At 53.3% G+C, this 18,026-nt stretch overlaps 1 protein-coding gene across 1 annotated transcript; it reads left to right on the forward strand.

Annotated features, from left to right (window-relative positions):
- Window positions 1-577: 577 nt before the first annotated feature.
- Window positions 578-3,405, forward strand: NAIF1 (nuclear apoptosis inducing factor 1). Its single transcript, XM_004593535.2, has 2 exons — window positions 578-1,292; window positions 2,564-3,405. The coding sequence occupies exons 1-2, from the start codon at window positions 782-784 to the stop codon at window positions 3,034-3,036; spliced, it is 984 nt and encodes a 327-aa protein (XP_004593592.2). The 5' UTR covers window positions 578-781; the 3' UTR covers window positions 3,037-3,405.
- Window positions 3,406-18,026: the final 14,621 nt, after the last annotated feature.

The raw sequence follows: 18,026 nt of genomic DNA on the forward strand, positions 1-18,026 counted from the left end.
GGTTCACTCGCGCTGTGATAGGCCGAAATTGTCTGATTGACAGGTGGTAGGGCCCCGTGTCCGACTCCGATTGAGAAACTCGGTTTCAGACTGCGGCTTCGGAAGGGTATCTGGAGCGGGCGTGCACGGAGGGAAACAGAATGAAATATGAACTGCAGTTGTAAGAGGCAGTTTGTGCTCGTGGGTGGGACTAAAAGTGAATCAAGGCAAAGACATCAAGTATCTTTGGGAGGCCGAGTTTGGGTCTCCGAACTCCCTAGATCGCCAATAAAATACCTGAACCCACGGCGTTAGGGTCGTAAGACAGTTCCTTGAATGACAGAATGCTTTTCCAATAGAAGCGCTCTTGAGCGACAGGCACATCTCTACACCAATGAAAACGCTGATTTAAGTGAGTAGGCGTGTCCCTTAGCTGAGTGACCTATCGAATAAGCCAGTGGCCGACATGGTATCGGAGCTGTCCACCAATCGAGAGCATGGATTCGCCTGGAGACGCACTTGGAGGCGGGAAGAAAGGGAAGTGGGCGGATCTCCGCACACCGCGGCGGAAGAGGCAGATTCAGGAAGCCATTACGCAGCTGGCTGGCCGCGGCCGAGCGGGTCGAGGCTGGGCCCTACGCATTTTGCGTAGCGAGAGGGGTACCAAAGGCCTGGTGCTTGGCCTTGAGCAAGCCCGGCCTATCCCCTGCTGGGGTGGGTGGGTGAAGAACGAGGCTGAGGAAGGAGAAGAGGGCAATTGGGGCAGTGCAGGGGATTGCAGTTTTTCTTTTTAAGAGAAGCCATGGCTGTGCCAGCCAAGAAGAGGAAGATGAACTTCTCCGAGAGGGAGGTGGAGATCATCGTGGAGGAGTTGGAGCTGAAGAAGCACCTGCTGGTGAACCACTTCAACGCCGGGGTCCCCCTGGCTGCCAAGAGCGCAGCCTGGCACAGCATCCTGCGCAGGGTCAATGCCGTGGCCACCTGCCGCAGGGAGCTACCTGAGGTCAAGAAGAAGTGGTCAGACCTCAAGACCGAGGTCCGGCGCAAGGTTGCCCAGGTCCGAGCTGCCGTGGAGGGCGGCGAGGCCCCCGGGCCCACTGAGGACGATGGCGCTGGTGGGCCCGGGACAGGCGGTAGCACTGGGGGCGGTGGCCCAGCTGTAGCTCCGGTGCTGCTGACCCCCATGCAGCAGCGAATCTGCAACCTGCTGGGCGAGGCCACCATCATCAGCCTGCCCAGTACCACCGAGATCCACCCCGTGGCCCTCGGACCCACGGCCACTGCAGCCGCGGCCACGGTCACCCTGACACAGAGTGAGTGACCCCTCTCCTGCTCAGGGAAAGCTTGGCTGCCAAGGGTCAAAGGTCAGAGGGGAGGGGTCTCAGAAGAGTTCCCCAGGTGGAAATGACCTTGTTCACTCTGGGACTTCATGTGTGTCTGCAGAGTGGAGGACACTCAGAGATAATGCTTCCTGGAGTTCACCTGCTCACTCATTCATCCCCCAAGCGTGTAGCACTTCACACCCTGACCCACTCGAGGGCTGCCCAGGTGTCTCAGCCTTCAGCCCCGCTCAAGGCTCATAGGGCAGAGAAGGCACACGGGTAAACAGTTCTACCATCACTTGGGGAAAACCTGAGGACTGGGGAGAAGAGGGCTTCCTGGCAGGGTGGGGATACAGTTGGTGACCGCACTCTTCCACACGCACTGGGGCCCCATCAGCCACCAACCCTTCCCCCAAATTCCTTGCAGGGTTCAAAAAAAGCTATCAGTGAAGGCAGAACTAGCTCGGGTTTGATTTGGAAGTTGAGGCAAGGAATGGGTGCCGGTGACCATGAACTCTTGTTCCGGGGTGGGCTGGGAAGTGTAGCCACCAAAGAGTCTTGATGGGGCTGAAGGAACTCTGTGTGTGTGTGTGTGTGTGTAAGTGTCCCAAGGCCCAAGCCTGTACTGAATAGGGGGAAAGGGGCCATGCTGTCTGTCAGGTCCTGCTGTGGACCAGGAAGGGTAGTTAGGTATCTCCTGGACTCATGTGACCCAAGAGACAGGGAGGTATGGATTGGGCCCCTTAGTTGCTGCTGTCCCATTCTTGCTAGTCACAAGGGACATGGTGGCCAAAGAGGCGGGGCTGTGTGGCCACAGACAGCTTCTGCAGCGTCCTCATCACCTAGCCTCTGCTACCCCATGGCTGGGGTGGGGAAGGCACAGCAGGTTGGGCTTCCATGCTGGGCAAATCTGGGCATGCTTCCTGGCCCTGCCCCAGGAGCCGGGTGACGGTAGGCAAGTCCCTCTGTGATCCTGCATCTGAACTTGATGATGACAGTGCCCCACCTCTTGGTGTCATTGGGAGGGTCTGTCAAAGTCCTGAGTTTCCCTGTGCTGGGTACTCACAAATGCCCTAAAACTTTGGGAAATCTCCGTATTGGTGTCTTCTGCTACATGCAGGGCCGGCCGGGGGGGTGGGGAGAGGGAGGCAAGGTAAAGGTGGTGAACTGAACTCCTCCCCTGCCCTCATGCCCCATGGCCTGTGTCCTCACTTCCAGAAAGTGACCTGCCTGTGCCTTGGCTCTCTCCCCTACCCCTGCAGTTCCGGCGGAGACCACCTACCACACGCTGGAGGAGGGGGTGGTGGAGTACTGCACGGCTGAGGCTCCCCCACCCATGGCGGCCGAAGCCCCAGTGGACATGATGGCACAGCACGCAGACGCCACAGTCAAGCCGCAGGCCCTCAAGAGCCGCATCGCCCTCAACTCAGCCAAGTTGATCCAGGAGCAGCGGGTCACCAACCTACACGTGAGGGAGATCGCCCAGCACCTGGAGCAGCAGAACGACCTACTGCAGATGATCCGCCGCTCACAGGAGCTCCAGGCCTGTGCCCAGGAACGCCAGGCCCAGGCCATGGAGGGCACACAGGCGGCCCTCAGCGTCCTCATCCAGGTCCTGCGGCCCATGGTCAAAGACTTCCGCCGCTACCTGCAGAGCCACACACCCAACTCGGCCCCCACCTCTGACCCAGCACGGGTTGCCCAGAACGGACAGCCGGACAGCGTCATCCAGTGAGGACAAGAACCCCCTGGCCCCGCCCCCGGCCAGCCCTCTGCTGTGATTGGATGAAACCTCTGTGGTCTTGTGATTGGCAGTCCACGTGGACCGCTCCCTCTTTGCTAGACGCTTCGGGTCCCTGTTTCTGGAATGTGCAAAGGAGATCGGAAGAGGAAGTTGTTGGGCCCCTGGTTCCCAGTGCTTGAGCCACCTCGTTAAGATCCGGAGGGTGTTGTGGCTGGGTGGGGGTGGGGTCACGTCTGTTGTGCAGGGGGTTGTGACTGGGGTTGTCACAAGCCAAGTTGTGGGACTGTCTTGCAGGCCCTCCCTGGAGGCCCTGCCCTGGGCCGCCCCACCCCAGGTGCCGCCCTGTGGGTACAGTCCCCTGGTGCTAGCAGACAGGCAATAATGTCTTCCTTGGGGGGGGGGGACAGGGAAGCGGTGGGACGGAGCTTGGGGGAGGGAGCTCCCAGCTGACCCTTCTCACTGTGCCTCAGTTCTCAGGAGCACCCATCTCCTGCTGTGCCCTCCTCCCACACCACCCTTGGCAGGGCCCAACCACCTCTCAGTGCCCCACTGCAGCCAGCCCAGCTAGACTTAGGGCTGCTGTATGGGGTGGGGGGTGGTGTTTGGTCATTCTCTGGTCTTCCACAGTGTCTGGGCAGCCCCTGAGGGAGTGTGCCCCCAGAGCTGCCGCCTCAGATGGAGCTTTGGGTGCTTGCAGCGGCAGAGGGAGCAAGCCAGTGTGAGCTCCTGCTGGCGGCCGCGGTAGGCCCCAGGTGACCATGGGTTCTCTTCGGAAGGCTTGCTGCAAGCTGCTCCTGTTTCTTCTGGGACAAGCGGCTGTGTGGCCCAGGCAGTGTGTGCCCACTCCATTGGCAGACTTCCCATTAATGGCACCCTTGGACCTCCCCCACCAGGCTGTCCCACTGGTGTGCAGTTTTGTGGTAGGTGTCTTGGTCATACATGACCCACAGCTCCGGGTCTCCACTGCCCTTCTGGGGATACATGTTAGAACCTCTGTGCTGCACTGTCACAGTTACTGGGAGGTAGCCCTAAAGACGGCTGGGAGGGGTGCTCATGCAGCGTCACCTACAGCACGGTGGGGAGGAGGTCTCAGCCCCGTGAGGGTTGGTGGCAAAAGGGAAGACCTCGGAGTGGTAGGTGTCAGCCGCCCAGAGCCTGGGCACCCTTGCTCCGCCAAACTCGATGGTGCCAACAGGGACTTGATGATGGGTTTCTCCAGGTTGGAAACCTGAGCCAGTATGTGTCGGCGCGACACAGGTCCAAGGAGGGAGCCTGGATTGCTTCTGCCGGCTCCTGCTTTCCAGGTCACAATTTCAAAATTAAAGGGATGTCTCTCTTTATACACACATCTCTGTGTCTTTTTTTTTTTTTTTTTTTTGTCTAAGACTTATTTGAAAAGCAATTATGTATAGAGAGAGCTTCCATCCACTGGTTCATTTCCCAAATGGTTGCATCAACCAAGACTGAACTGGGCCAAAACCAGCAACCAGTAGTCACCCATCCAGGTCTCCCACATGGGTGGAAGGGACCCAAACACTTGTGCCTTCTTGTGAGCTGAATCAGAAGTGGGGCGTTCGAGGCTTGAACAAGGTGGGATGCCAGTGCAGCAAGCTGTGGCTTAGGCTGCTGTTCCACCATGCTCGTACTCTTCTGTACATTTATAGATTATAAACAGATGAGAGCAGGCACTGGTGAACTGTGGCCTGCAAGCAATATCTGGCTTATCTATTTTTGTAAATAAAGTTTTATTGGAACACAGCTATATCCACTCATTTGAGTCTAGAACTGTTTGTGCTACATCAGTAGGGTGGAACATTTATAACATATCTGGCGCATGAAACTGGGAGTATTTTTAGGATTTATTTCTTTTTATTTGGAAGGCAAAGTTACAGAGAAAAAGAGAGAGGTTTCCACCCACTAGCTCACTCCTTAAATGGCTACAGTGGCCAGAATTGAGTCAATCTGAAGCCAAGAGCCAGGAGCTTCTTCTGGGTCTCCATGTGGATGCCAGGGCCCAAGGACTTGGACCTTCCTCTGCTACTTTCCTAGACTACAATGCAGAGAGCTGGAAGGGAAGTGGAGTAGCCTGGACATGAGCCCATATGGGATCTCAGTGCTTGCAGGGGAAGGATTAGCCAATGGAGTCGTCACGCTGGGTCCTTACATCACATTTTGTTGGTGCGTTGGCTGAACTGAAAGTTGGCAGCATTTCTGTAAGACAATTTGAATTTATTTCCCCCAGGGAGAGGTGAGGGGCCAAATGCACACCGGGACTCCGCAGATGATGCAGACTTTGTCAGTGGCAAAGCTGGGCACTCGAGCCAGGTATGCCTCTCCGCTGTGTGAGTCAGCCTCCTGTGGTGGCATGAGCGTGAATCACCATTCTGGAGCTGAGTGCGTCACACCTGGATTGTGACAGGTGCGTCAGGAGCTCCACCTGAGTGTCTTGACCTTGGGCGACAGGATGAGAAGTGGAGCACTGAATGCATGGGGAACCCCCGCTCAGGAGCTGGGCCCTGGAGGGTGATGGGTGGGAAGCAATGATGAGGCAGCTAGCGCACCTGCCACAGAGCAGTTCCACCTCCCGCCGCCCCCCCCACCAGCCTGTGCACTCAGATAACTGCCACCCCGCCCCAGCCTTGACCAAGTCCCATGCCTGCCCTAGGTGGCGCCGTGCAGGCAGAACCTGATCCCAGGAGTTATGAACCTGTCCTGCCTGCCCCTTTGCACCAAGGATGCTGGAATGCCAGGTTTCAGTATGAACTCTCCCAGGTGAAACTTCCTGACTGCTAAGTTCTTCCAAACAAAACATACCTGTGTGCCAGATAAAATCCTTGGAAGGCTAAAAACAAAACAAAGCTATTTTATTTATTTGAAAGGCAGTTATGGGGGGGCAGAGAGAGATAAAAAGAGAGACTTTCCATTCACTGTTTCACTCCCCAAATGGCTACAATAGCCACGTTGAGCCGGGCTGAAACTGGGAACCCAGAATTCCATCCAGATCTCCCATATGAGTACAGGGGCCTGAGTACGTAGGTCATCTTCCACCGCTTTCCCAAGCACATTAGCAGGGATTTGGATCAGAAGTGGAACAACCAGGACATGAACTGGCACTCGTATGAGATGCTGGCATTGCAGGTGGAGGCTTAACCTACTACACCACCATACCAGCCTCTTCTTTTATTTCTTGTGCGGAAGGTGGGGAAGGGGAGGGGAAGCAGTCACCATCTGATACACCTCGGGGTCTACACTCTGGGAGCCAGACCACACGGCACAGACTCCGCAGTGGGGAGGTGGGTGTCCTACCCAGCCGCCCAGCTGCTCAGCCCAGCTTCTGCCCCTTGGCCTTTTGTGATCATCCCTCCCTCCCTACTCCTCCCTGTTCTGGCCCAGGCAACCACTGCTCTGTTTTCTGTTGTGGGAGATTAGCTTGCATTTCCCAGAATTTCACTTAATGAATCATGTGATGTGTACTTAATGCTTCTGGCTTTCTTTCTTTCTTTCTTTTTTAATTTGGCCCAATTGTTTCTTCTTTTTTTTTTTTTTTTTAAAGATTCATTTTACTCATGTGAAAGGCAAAGTGACGCAGGAGAGGGAGAGACACAAAGAGACAGAAATTTTCCATCCACTGATTTTCTCCCCAAATGGCCGCAACGGCTGTGGCTGTGGCTGGGTCAGGCAAAGCCAGGAACCAAGAACTTTATCCAGGTCTCCCATGTTGAAGCAGGATCCCAAGACTTGGGCCATGTTCCACTGCTTTCACAGGGACATTAGCAGGGAGCTGGACTGGAACCAGTGCCCATAGGGGATTGTGGTGCTTGCAGGCAGTGGCTTGACCTGTTATACCACAGCGTGGGCTCCTCAGCCTGGTGGTTTTAGAGAGACAGTCCGTGTTGTTATAGGGACCAAAGGCTGACTCCTGTAATGCCAGATAAGCTGGACCTTAGTTTCTTTGTTCAATCATGTATTGATGGGCATGTTTGCTGTTTCCCACAGTTTACTTTCACAAATTAGCTGCTATGAGTCCTTGTGTCAAATTCTTAAAAAAAACACCATTTTTTAAAAGTGTGTGTATTTGAGAGGCAGAAAGAAAGACAAATGTGCTTCTACTGATTCACTCCCCAAATGGCTGCAATGCCTAGGGTTGGATCAGGATGAAGCTGGTGCAGAGAACCATCCCTGTCTCCCGTGGCTAGGCAGGTGTCAGGGACCCAACTCCCTAAGCCGTTACCTCCTGCCTCCAGGCCATCCACTAATAGAAAGCTGGAATTAGGAGGGAGGCACGTCCTGAGCCCATGCACTGCCATACGGAGTGCCTGCTCACCGCTGGGCTGGCTGTGTGTTCCATGGGTACAGGTCTTTGTGGGGACATGTGCTCTCCTCGGATAAACACAGGCACGCAATGGCTGGATCCTGTGACTGGTGCGGTCCAGTGTTTCCAAAGTGGTCATATTGCCAGCTTCTATTCTCATCTGCAGTGTGGCAGAGTCCTGACGTGCCACATTTGGGACAACACTGGCCTGCTCTGTCTCCTCAGCTCTCACTGTTTAAGCAGATATGATGTGCTAACTCATTGTGGGTTGTTTTTTGGAAGGTATATATCATTTTTTTTTTTTTCATTTGCCTTGGAAGGCAGAGAAAGACAGAAACATACATATTTTCCATGCATTGGTTGGCTTCCCCAAATCCTGAACAGCCAGGGCTGGGCCAGACTGAAGTCATATGAAACCCAATGCAGGTCTCTCCTGTGGCTGGCAGGGACCCCAAGCCTTTGACGCATCACCCGCTGCCTCCCAGGGTGAACATGGATAGGGAGCTGATTGGAAGTGGAGTAGCCAGGATTCGGACCAGGCACTCTGATACAGGGCAAGGTGGTGGGGGAGACCCAAGCAGGCACCGAACCACTGGGCAAAGGTCCACGCTGGGGGTAGTCACCATTAGTCCATCTTCCAAGATGAAATTTTTCTTACATGGCCCCCTTCGTCAGTGGCAAATAATGCTTTTCCTGTCTGACCAGTAGAATGCTGAATGTTCCCAGGACAGAGAAATGCTAAGTGTATGAGGTGATGGATACACCGATGACGTGAGTAGATTATTTCACACAATGCACATATTACTAACGAGTCCCACCATGGGGCTAGCTCTGTGGCACAGTGGAGTAAGTCACAGGCTGGGATGCTGCAGCCCATGTGGGTGTTGATTCAAGCCCAGGTTACTCCACTTTAAGTTTAGCTCCCTGCTAATACGCCTTGGGCAGCAGCAGAAAATGGCATCCAATATACAAGACCAGGCTTTTTGACTTGGCCCAGCCCGAGCGCAACTGTTTCAGGAGTAAACCAACATTTGTACAATCTCTCGCTCTCCCTGTAACTCTGCCTTTCAAATCAAAATTTAAAACAAAAAGCAAATGCACTTTCCAGATGTGACACAGTAGCCTAGCAGCTGAAGTCCTAGCCTTATACTTGGCAGGATCCCTTATGGGCATCGGGTCGTCTTCCTCTTCTTCTTCTTCTTTTCTCTTCTTCTTTCTTCTTCAAGGTTTATTTTATTTTTATTGCAAAGTCAGATATACACAGAGGAGGAGACACGGACAGGAGGATCTTCTGTCTGGTAGTTCACTCCCCAAGTGACCGCAACAGCCGGTGCTGCACTGATCCAAAGCCAGGAGCCAGGAACCTCTCCAGTTCTCCCATGTGGGTACAGGGTCCCAAGGCCTTGGGCCGTCCTTGTCTGCTTTTCTAGGCCACAAGCAGGGAGCTGGATGGGAAGTGGAGCTGCCGGGATTAGAACCAGCGCCAATATGGGATCCCAGCGCATTCAGGGCAAGGACTTCAGTCGCTAGGCCATGCCGCCAGGCCTTCTTCTTTTTTATTTAAGATTTATTAATTTATTATTTATTTATTTCTCCCTTTATGCCCCCCTTTACCCCAGATACAGGAAAAAATCAATGTGGAAATAATAGTCTTACCCACTTTCCTATAGCCTTTGAACATTTTTGCCCTAATTAACTTCGTAAAGATTGTCAAAAATAAAGGGAAAAAATTCCTCAAAAAAAGAGATTTATTTGTTTTTCTTGCAAAGTCAGATATATAGAGAGAGGAGGAGAGACAGAGAGGCAGGTCTTCTGTCCGATGATTCACTCCCAAGTGACCACAATAGCCGATGCTGAGCCAATCTGAAGCCAGGAGCCAGGAACTTCCTCCAGGTCTCCCACATGGGTGCAGGGTCCCAAGGCCTTAGGTCATGCTCTACTGCTTTCCCAGGCCACAAGCAGGGAGCTGGATGGGAAGCGGAGCTGCCAGGATTAGTGCCCATGTGGGATCCTGGTGCGTTCAAGATGAGGACTTTAGCCGCTAGACCACCGCTTCGGGCCCAGGCACTGGTTCTAATCCAGCTCCCTGCTTGTCCTGGGAAGGCAGTTGAGGATAGCCCAAAACCTTGGCACCCTGCGCCCACATGGGAAACCTGGAAGAGGCTCCAGGTTCCTGGCTTCGAATTGGCTCAGCTCCAGCCATTGCGGCCACTTGGAGAGTGATTCAGCGAACAGAAAATCTTCTTCTCTGCCTCTTCTCCTCTGTATCTGACTTTACAATGAAAATAAATAAATCTTTAAACAACAACAAAAACACTTCCCACTATACTATAAATAAGTGTATTTACTATATGCCCATTAAACAAAAATGTGTTGTAAAAAGGAATGAATTCTTTTTACATCTAGATATCTTTTTTGTCACGTATGTTCTAATCTGCCCCCACCTCTGCACTTCCCGACAAGCTTCACAGATAGACACACTGAGTCTGAGAAACGCTCAACAACAAACAGTACAGATTTACATAGCAATTAGATTGCTGGCATTGTGGCACAGCGGGTCAAGACACGGCTCATGACACCAGAAATGCCTTCTTGAATCCCAGCCACTCCACTTCCAATCCATCTTCCTGCCACTGCACTGGGAAGGCAGCAGAGAATTGTCCAAGTCCTTGGGCCCTGCTACCCATGTGGGAGGCCAGGACAGAGTTCTGACCTCTGCGCCAGCCCTGACTGTTGCAGCCCTTTGTGGAGTGACTTAGTGGCTGGAAGGTCACTGTCTCTCCCTCCGTTTGTTACTCTGCCTTCCAGAGAAAGACTCTTCATCCACTTTGTCACTCCTGCAACAGCCAGGGCTAAACCAGGCTGAAGCCAGGAGCCTGAAACTCCATCTGGGTCTCCCATGGGAGTGGCAGAGGCCCAAGCAGTTGGGTCACCTTCTGTGGCTTTCCCTGGAGCATTAGCAGGGAGCTGGGCTGGAAATGGAGCAGCTGGGACTCAAACCAGCACTTATACGGGATGCTGGCATCACAGGTCATGGAGACTTAACCTGCTGCACTGGACCCATCAAATAACTACATCTCCAAAAACAAACAACAATGAGAGCGGGGATGGCTCAGCGGATTGGCTGAGGGGATGGAGGGGTTGGGGGACACTCCCCAGACCCCCGAGGAGGAGTGGGGACTGGTGTAGATCCCAGGAATATTTGCCTCAGAGTCATCAAAAGAATCCTTAGTGAAACATCGGATGGAAGATCTTCCTCTCTGTCTCTCCTCCTCTCTGTATATCTGGCTTTCCAATAATAATAAAATCTTTAAAAAAACAAAAAAGAAGAATCCTTAAATGGGATCTTTGGCTCAGCCAGTTCAGTGGCAGGAATTCCTCCTGACCCAACACATAGGAGCAGTGTGGCTCTGTCCTGAATCTTGCGGCCCTGGGTTTGCCCTTTGGGGAGGGAGCTGCCAACACCCTAGCTGGTGACCCTTGGGCTGGAACTGGCCCTGCTCCCTCCCCTCCTCTCTGCCCACGGGGGCGGGGGTGGAGGACGCAGGGCAGGCACCATCTTCCACCTCAGCATGCAAGAGCTCCAGCCAGCCAGCCACAACCAGTGTAAGCAGGCCACTCTGGCTGTGGCTGAGTGAGTCCCTGAGAACTGAATGTCCTTGGGAACTCTCCAACCACTCACAGCTTCCCTGAACCTCAGTGCAAGGGGCCTGACCGCTGCCTGGAGACTTGGTCTCTAGGTTAGACCCTGCCCTGCTGTGCCTCATCTGCTCTTCCCACCTCCCACCCCACACATACTGGAGGCTTTTTAGGCGGGGAGCTCCAACCTCCTCCCTCTGCCCCAGGGCCTTTGCATGTGCTCTGGGCCCTGGTCTGCATGTTGTCTACCTGCCTCTCTCATCTGTTCATCACAGTTCAGACTCTGCTTCTTTTGGACAGTGGCTTTGGTTCAATTGTGCCTCCCCCTGAAAGTTCATGTGTTAGAAACCGAATCCCCGAATTCATGGGCTGATGGTATTGGAAGGCAGGGCTTTGGGAAGGAATTAGAATTAGATGGTGTTGGGAGGGCACAGGTGTGCATGATGGTATCTGTTAATTTATAATGCTAGAAGGAGGAGGGAGGGGAGCAGTCATCCTGCCTAACACTTAAGATGCTCAACCACAGGGCCTGTGCTGTGGCACAGATAAAACCACTGCCTGTAGTGCTGACATCTTGTATAGATGATGGTTAACAGGGCCCGGCACGATGGCTCAGTGGCTAAATCCTTACCTTGAATGCACCAGGATCCCACATGGACACTGGTTCATGTCCCAGCTGCTCCACTTCCCATCTAGCTCTCTGCATGTGGCCTAGGAAAGCAGTAGAGGATGATCCAAAGCCTTGGGACTCTGCACCCATGTGAGAGACCCGGAAGAAGCTTCTGGCTTCTGGCTTCAGATGGTATCAGCTCTGGCCCTTGTGGCCACTTGGGGAGTGAACCAACAGATGGAGGATCTTTCTCTGTCTCTCCTTTCCATAAATCTGATGTGCCTTTCCAATAAAGATAAATCTTTTTAAAAAATAAACAAAAGTAAATAAATCTTAAAAAAAAGAACAAACCTGTGCTCTCAGCCCCGCCCCACCCCATCTATGCCACTCAGTCACAGTGGCCCTTGGTGAACCCAGACGCAGTCACTGCCACCACAGACCCCTCCCACTCAGCTCAGCCGTGGCCATGTGACAGTGACATCTCTGTGGCCACATGCTGGATTTCTGCGTCCCCACTTGGCACCGTGAGCCCAGCTGAGGACAGAAATGAGTTACTGTTCTTTTTTTTAAGATTTATTTATTTATTTTTTTTGGAGAGGCAGATATACAGAGAAGAGGAGAGACAGAGAGGAAGATCTTCTGTCCGATGGTTCACTTCCCAAGCGGCCACAATGGCTGGAACTGAGCCAATCCGAAGCCAGGAGTCAGGAGCTCTTCCAGGTCTCCCACGCGGGTGCAGGGTCCCAAGGCTTTGGGCCATCCTCAACTGCTTTCCCAGGCCACAAGCAGGGAGCTGGATGGGAAGCGGGGCCACTGGATTTAGAACCAGTGCCCATATGGGATCCCGGGCATGTAAGACGAGGACTTTAACCACTAGGCTATCGCGCTGGACCCAGGAATTTGTTATTCTTGTAGGGGCTGTAGTCCCACTGCGTCCACAGGCCTGGCATCAGGCAGGCGTCCCAATGCTCTTAACGAGGTGTTTCATCCCCATGCTTTTTGCTCCCCCAGTTAACCAGACCAGACAGGACAAAGATCAAGTTCTAACATATTCACTTTACTTGGTATACAGAGAGACAGTGAGAGGCTGGTCTGCTGGTTCACTTCTCCAAATGCCTATAGCAACCAAGTCTATCAGGGCCAAGATGTAGCCAGGGACTCCCTCTGGGACTCCCTCTGGGACTCCAACGTGGGTGGCAGGGCCACCAAATGGTAGGGTCATCCTCTGCTACCTTCCCAGGAAGCAGAAGTGGAGCAGCTGGGACTTGAACCAGCGCTCCCATATGGCAGGCATGCATTGTAAGTGGCAGTTTAACCCGCCAAGCCACAAGGCAGGCCCCGCTGGTCATTCTTTAAGAGGAATGGAAAAAGAGGATGCTTCTTGAAGGCGAGTTAGATGATTTCCGCTATAATGTAGTCCGGCCTCAGGGACTGTGCTGTAGATCCAGGAGAGGTCCGTGGGGGTCCCAGAGCTCTGGCCTGCGTGGGATGGGTCCTCTAAGTGGGCACCTGCCTGGCCTGCAGTTACTGGATCTGGTGGAAAGTGCGTGACCTGTAGTTCTCGATATGTCCCCTTAGGCGGCGCTAGATAACCGCAGTGGCGCGCAACCCTGAGCGCGTTCCAGGCTGCAGGGTGGGGACCGGCGAGGCTGGAGGGGACATCTCAGCCAAGTCCGGCCATGCACCCTGGAGGGGCACAGCCTCTTCCTCCAGCTCCGGTTCTTCCAGCCGACCTAGCCCCGTGGCGGTCCTGAGTGCAGAGGAAGCTCAGGACCACAGCTCAAAGTCCTGCCCTACTGGGCAAGCTGTATGACCCTGGGCCTATGTCCCTCTGTCCAAGATAGTGAAAACATTCTCTCTCTCCCTCTCTCTCTCTATCACACACACACACACACACACACACACACACACACACACACACACACAATCTGAAAGGCAGAATGACAGAAGGAGAGACACAGAATCTTCTAGCTACGGGTTCACTCCCCAGATGGCTGCTACTGCCAGGACAGGGACAGACCCAGGCTCCAAGGTCACCCAAGCGCTACAGCCATCTTCTGTTGCTTTCCCAGGTACATCCGGGAGCTAGATAAGAAGTGGACCATATGGGATGCTAGCACCGCAGGTGGTGATTCTAGCCTCTATGCTACAGTGCATTGATTTCTTAGGAAAGACAAAACTACAATCTATTAAAAAAAATTGATTGCGTAGATTGCCAAAATGTAATACTTTTCAAGATGACCAAGCAAGTCACAGAGTCGTATTATGCATTACATTTCTGAGAAAGGCCTTGTATTCAGAACATACAACTAACTCAGGGGAACAGACAGTTCAATTAAAAAATGGGCAAAATATACCAACAGTGATTCCCACAGAGAGAAAAGATATGTGCAGGTAGCCAACAGGGTGTTAAAAAGGCACTCACAAAGACACCCCTGCCCCCGGGCTTGGGTGGGGGCCGCGAAATCACCTTCTGGGTGAAGCGTCAGATGGAATTCCATTTAATTTTCAGGAAACTTTGGTGGGCCAAGTGCGATGGCTCAATGGCTCAAATCCTTGCCTTGCAGGTGCCAGGATCCCATATGGGCACCTGTTGATGTCTGGCTGCTTTACTTCCCATGCAGCTCCCTGCTTGTGGCCTGGGAAAGTAGAGGATGACCCAAGTGTTGGGCCTCTGCACCCACGTGGGAGATCTGGAAGAAGCTCCTGGCTCCTGGCTTAGGACAGGCCTAAATATAGCAGCTATTTGGGGATTGAACCAGCAAATGGACAATCTCCCTGAAAAGGAAAAACCTTGTCTATAGCTAAGAGTGATTTTCAGGTGCAGGTGGGAGCGGAGCACAGTGATTCAACCCCAAAGTGGGTCTCTGCTCCTCCAGAGCTGAGTCGCTGGGGGGAGGGTGGGGGGAGGAAATGGGGGTGGAGACACGCGGGTGCCAAGCCCTGGGTGCTTGTCCACAAGGTGGGGGATGTGGCAGACACGGTGGGATGTGGGGGAGCAGGTACTGGCTACAACGAACGGGTGAGAAAACAGCAGGAGGTGTAAGTGCTAAAACAAACTGCGCAGGGGTGGGGTGAGGGGGTGGAGGGCGTGAGGCAGACAGGAAACCACACTGGCGCATGCACTGCTATCTCTCCAGGCACCTGCTGGGTTTCATCTGTTCTAAGGTGTCGACTTCTGCACGTACACACACACACACACACACACACACCTCTTGCATCTTGTGATTTGCTTCCCAGATGCAACTGCCAGGATGGGGCACGCTGAAACTAGGAGCTGGAAACTTAACCTGGCTGTCCCATGTAGGTGGCTGGGGACCCAAGTACATGAACCGTCATCTCCTGTCTTCCACAGTCCCCATCAGCAGGAAGGCAGCTGAACTCAGGCGCTCCAATATGGGTTGTGGGATCCCAGCCACAATCTTAACTGCTGTGCCCCACAGCTGCCCCGTCAACGCACATCTGAACATCCTCAAATGAGCCCGCACCTGCCCACCAGCCATGCTTCTCTTCTAGAACTGGCAGTGGGCAATGAGGAATGGGCATCTTACGTATGGCAGAGTCAGAGTCATCGCGTGTTTTCAGTCAATTAAAAATAAGTTTCCAGGAATAAATGAGCTAGCTGGAACAGCTGCTGTGTGTCAAATTCTCACCATGGGCCCAACTCTTTCAATGTTCACATTCAGTCATTTTGCAAAAAAATGTGTTTATTTATTGAAAATGAAGAGTTAGAGAGAATGAGGGAAAAATAGTGAGATCTAGTCACTGGTTCATCCCCAGATAGCTGCAATGGCTGGAGCTGGGCTGGTCCAAAGCCAGGAACCAAACAGTGCATTCAGGCCTCCTAGGTGGGTGCAGGCACCCAAGCGCTTGGATCATCCTCTGATGCTTTCCCAGGCACATTGACAGGGAGCTGGATCGAAGTGGAACCCAGTGTCACCTAGTCAGCAGGTGGCAGGCAGGAGTCAGAAGCCAGCCACCATCTTTGGAAAGAGCTAAAAGCAGCACCACAAGAGCAAGACCGAGTAGGGGCCAGCTGAGGGTCCTGCGTCCCTCACTTTGCTCAGACTTCCTTAACATGGTCCTGACCAGCTCTGGGGACCTGGCTGGCAGCTCCTCAACTCAGGTCACATCTAGGGGTCCATGCAAAGCCCGGAGGCAGCAGGGTCATTGCCTGTCACACTCAGGCCGGGGCTGGGTTTAGGACAGTGAGGGCAACTTCAACACTGCAGAGAGCTGGTGCCACCTCGCCAGTTCCATGTAGGGGGCTTGGAGGCGAAACCACATGTTCAGTGACTACCGGACAGAAGTCTGCCTGTGGGACAGCCCCAGAGCTGCGCTGCCTCCCCAGAACATGTTCGCGTGTCTGTCACTACTGTCACTCGGGGGGCCTGGGCCCCAGGAGGGAAACCCACATCCTGTTTCCAGATCAGCCTGAAGATATGAAGCTGTGATAACTGGGCACGGGGCACTGAGCTTTCCACAAGCCCCCTGCTCCTTCCTGTCTCTCCCCTCTGCCCCAACTCAGAGCCCCAGTCCTCCTCCGCCCCACTGCCACTGTGGGGCGTCTGTGGCATTCCACACCTCGTGTGCTGGAGCCTTGCTTTCCACTGCTGTGAGAGGGGAAGAGGTGTCGTGGCCCATGGCCAGAGGGAGCCCATGGCTGTGGAGGCTAGGGCAGTGGCTCTGTAGGCTAACCCTCCACCTGCAGCACTGCCATGCCACATGGGCACCTGTTCCAGCCCTGACCTGTGGACCTGCAAGCCTCAGAAGGAAGCCCAACCTGGCTTGTGCTTTGGGTCAGGTGGAGCACAGCTTTCTCCCCTGGGTTCCCCACCTCCCCGTGTCACTTTCCCAGGGGACCCGGTCCTTCACCTGGACAAGGCTGTTCAAGGATGAATGCCAGCCAGGGGAACCCCAGGAATTGTCTGCAAATGGCCAGGGGAATCTGCAGGGGTATACAAGCAGAGGCCAAGGGGGAAGAGGGATCTGCCAGAGCACCAGGCCTGCCCACAGGAGTGGGTGTGACCTGCCCAGAAAATATTTATTTATTTATTTATTTATGTACACCTACCAATTTGCATGAGCCAGGGATGGGAGCAGACTGTCTTTTTTTTTCTTTGAAGATTAATTCATTTTTATCGGAAAGGCAGATTTACAGAAAGGATACAGAAAGATCTTCCAACCACTGGTTCACTCCCCAAGTGGCTGCAACGGCTGCTGCTGAGCCAATCCTAAGCCAGGAGCTTCATCTGGGTCTCCCACATGGGTGCAGGATCCCAAGGCTTTGGACTGTTCTCAATTGCTTTCCCAGGCCACAAGCAGGGAGCTGGATGGGAAGTGGAATAACCTGGACATGAACCAGTGTCCATGTGGGATCCCGGTGCGTGCAAGGCAAGGACTTAGACCCCAGTCAGTATTTCTCACACTTACTACCTGTCATTCATTCATTCACGGACAGGGTGCGAGCGAGATCACACCAGACGTGTCTAAGGTTTTATTAAGGCGTCTTTATTAATCAAGCTGGTGATAACAGAGCATACTAACATAACAGATCACAAGCCCAATCAAAGCAGTACACAGCGACCATGCTCAGGGGATTACCTGTCCTGGATCAGCCAGGAGTCGAGGTGCCAGAGTAACGGAAACACCTGACCAGAAAGAGAGAGTGAGCCCCTGCTTCACAGGCCTTTTAAAGGGGCTTGGGAGGGGAGTGGTTACACAATGCAATACCGTCCCCTCTCAGTTGATAGATGAGTCACAGGTGGGCAGGAGCGAATACCTAAGTGTTGTGAGTTAAGGAGTTAGTTGGCGCTCATTGGGATGGGCAGGAACAGGAACTGGGCTTGTAGCTAAAAAGATTAATTGGACTTATCTGTGTCCAACATCCGAATTAGGATGTGGAGGGAAGAGTATACAAGGAGAGGTGAAGGAGCAGTCACGGCTGCACTCCATCACATAACCCAATCCCTGTCTGGCTGAGGCCTTTCTCTCATATATTCAAGGGTGGTAGGTGGCAGAGAATGATGATAATAATAATAATAATAATAATTATTATTATTATTGCAGGCATCATTCACTTGCGGTCGGCTCCACTTTTCATAGCTTTGCTGTGTTGCGGGTGTTGCACTGATGCTGGCTTCACAGAAGAGGAAGCCGAGATCCACAGGGACCGGATGACTTGCTCAGGGCAGAGGCAGGATCCAGCAGTCAGCTGCAATGTGTTACGAGCAACATCACCAAGCCAAGCGCATTGATGGGTGGGCTTCCTGGCCAGCAGGGAAGACGCCTAGGCCCATTACATGCTGCCTAGTTTGAGTCCTGCCTAGTTTGAGTCCTGCCCAGCTCTTCTATTTCCCACCCAGCTTCCTGCTAATGCATGCTCTGGAAGGCAACACATGATGACCCACGTACCTGAGT

The sequence above is a fragment of the Ochotona princeps genome, chromosome 14 (assembly GCF_030435755.1).
Source record: "Ochotona princeps isolate mOchPri1 chromosome 14, mOchPri1.hap1, whole genome shotgun sequence".
NCBI classification, from domain to species: Eukaryota; Metazoa; Chordata; class Mammalia; order Lagomorpha; family Ochotonidae; genus Ochotona; species Ochotona princeps.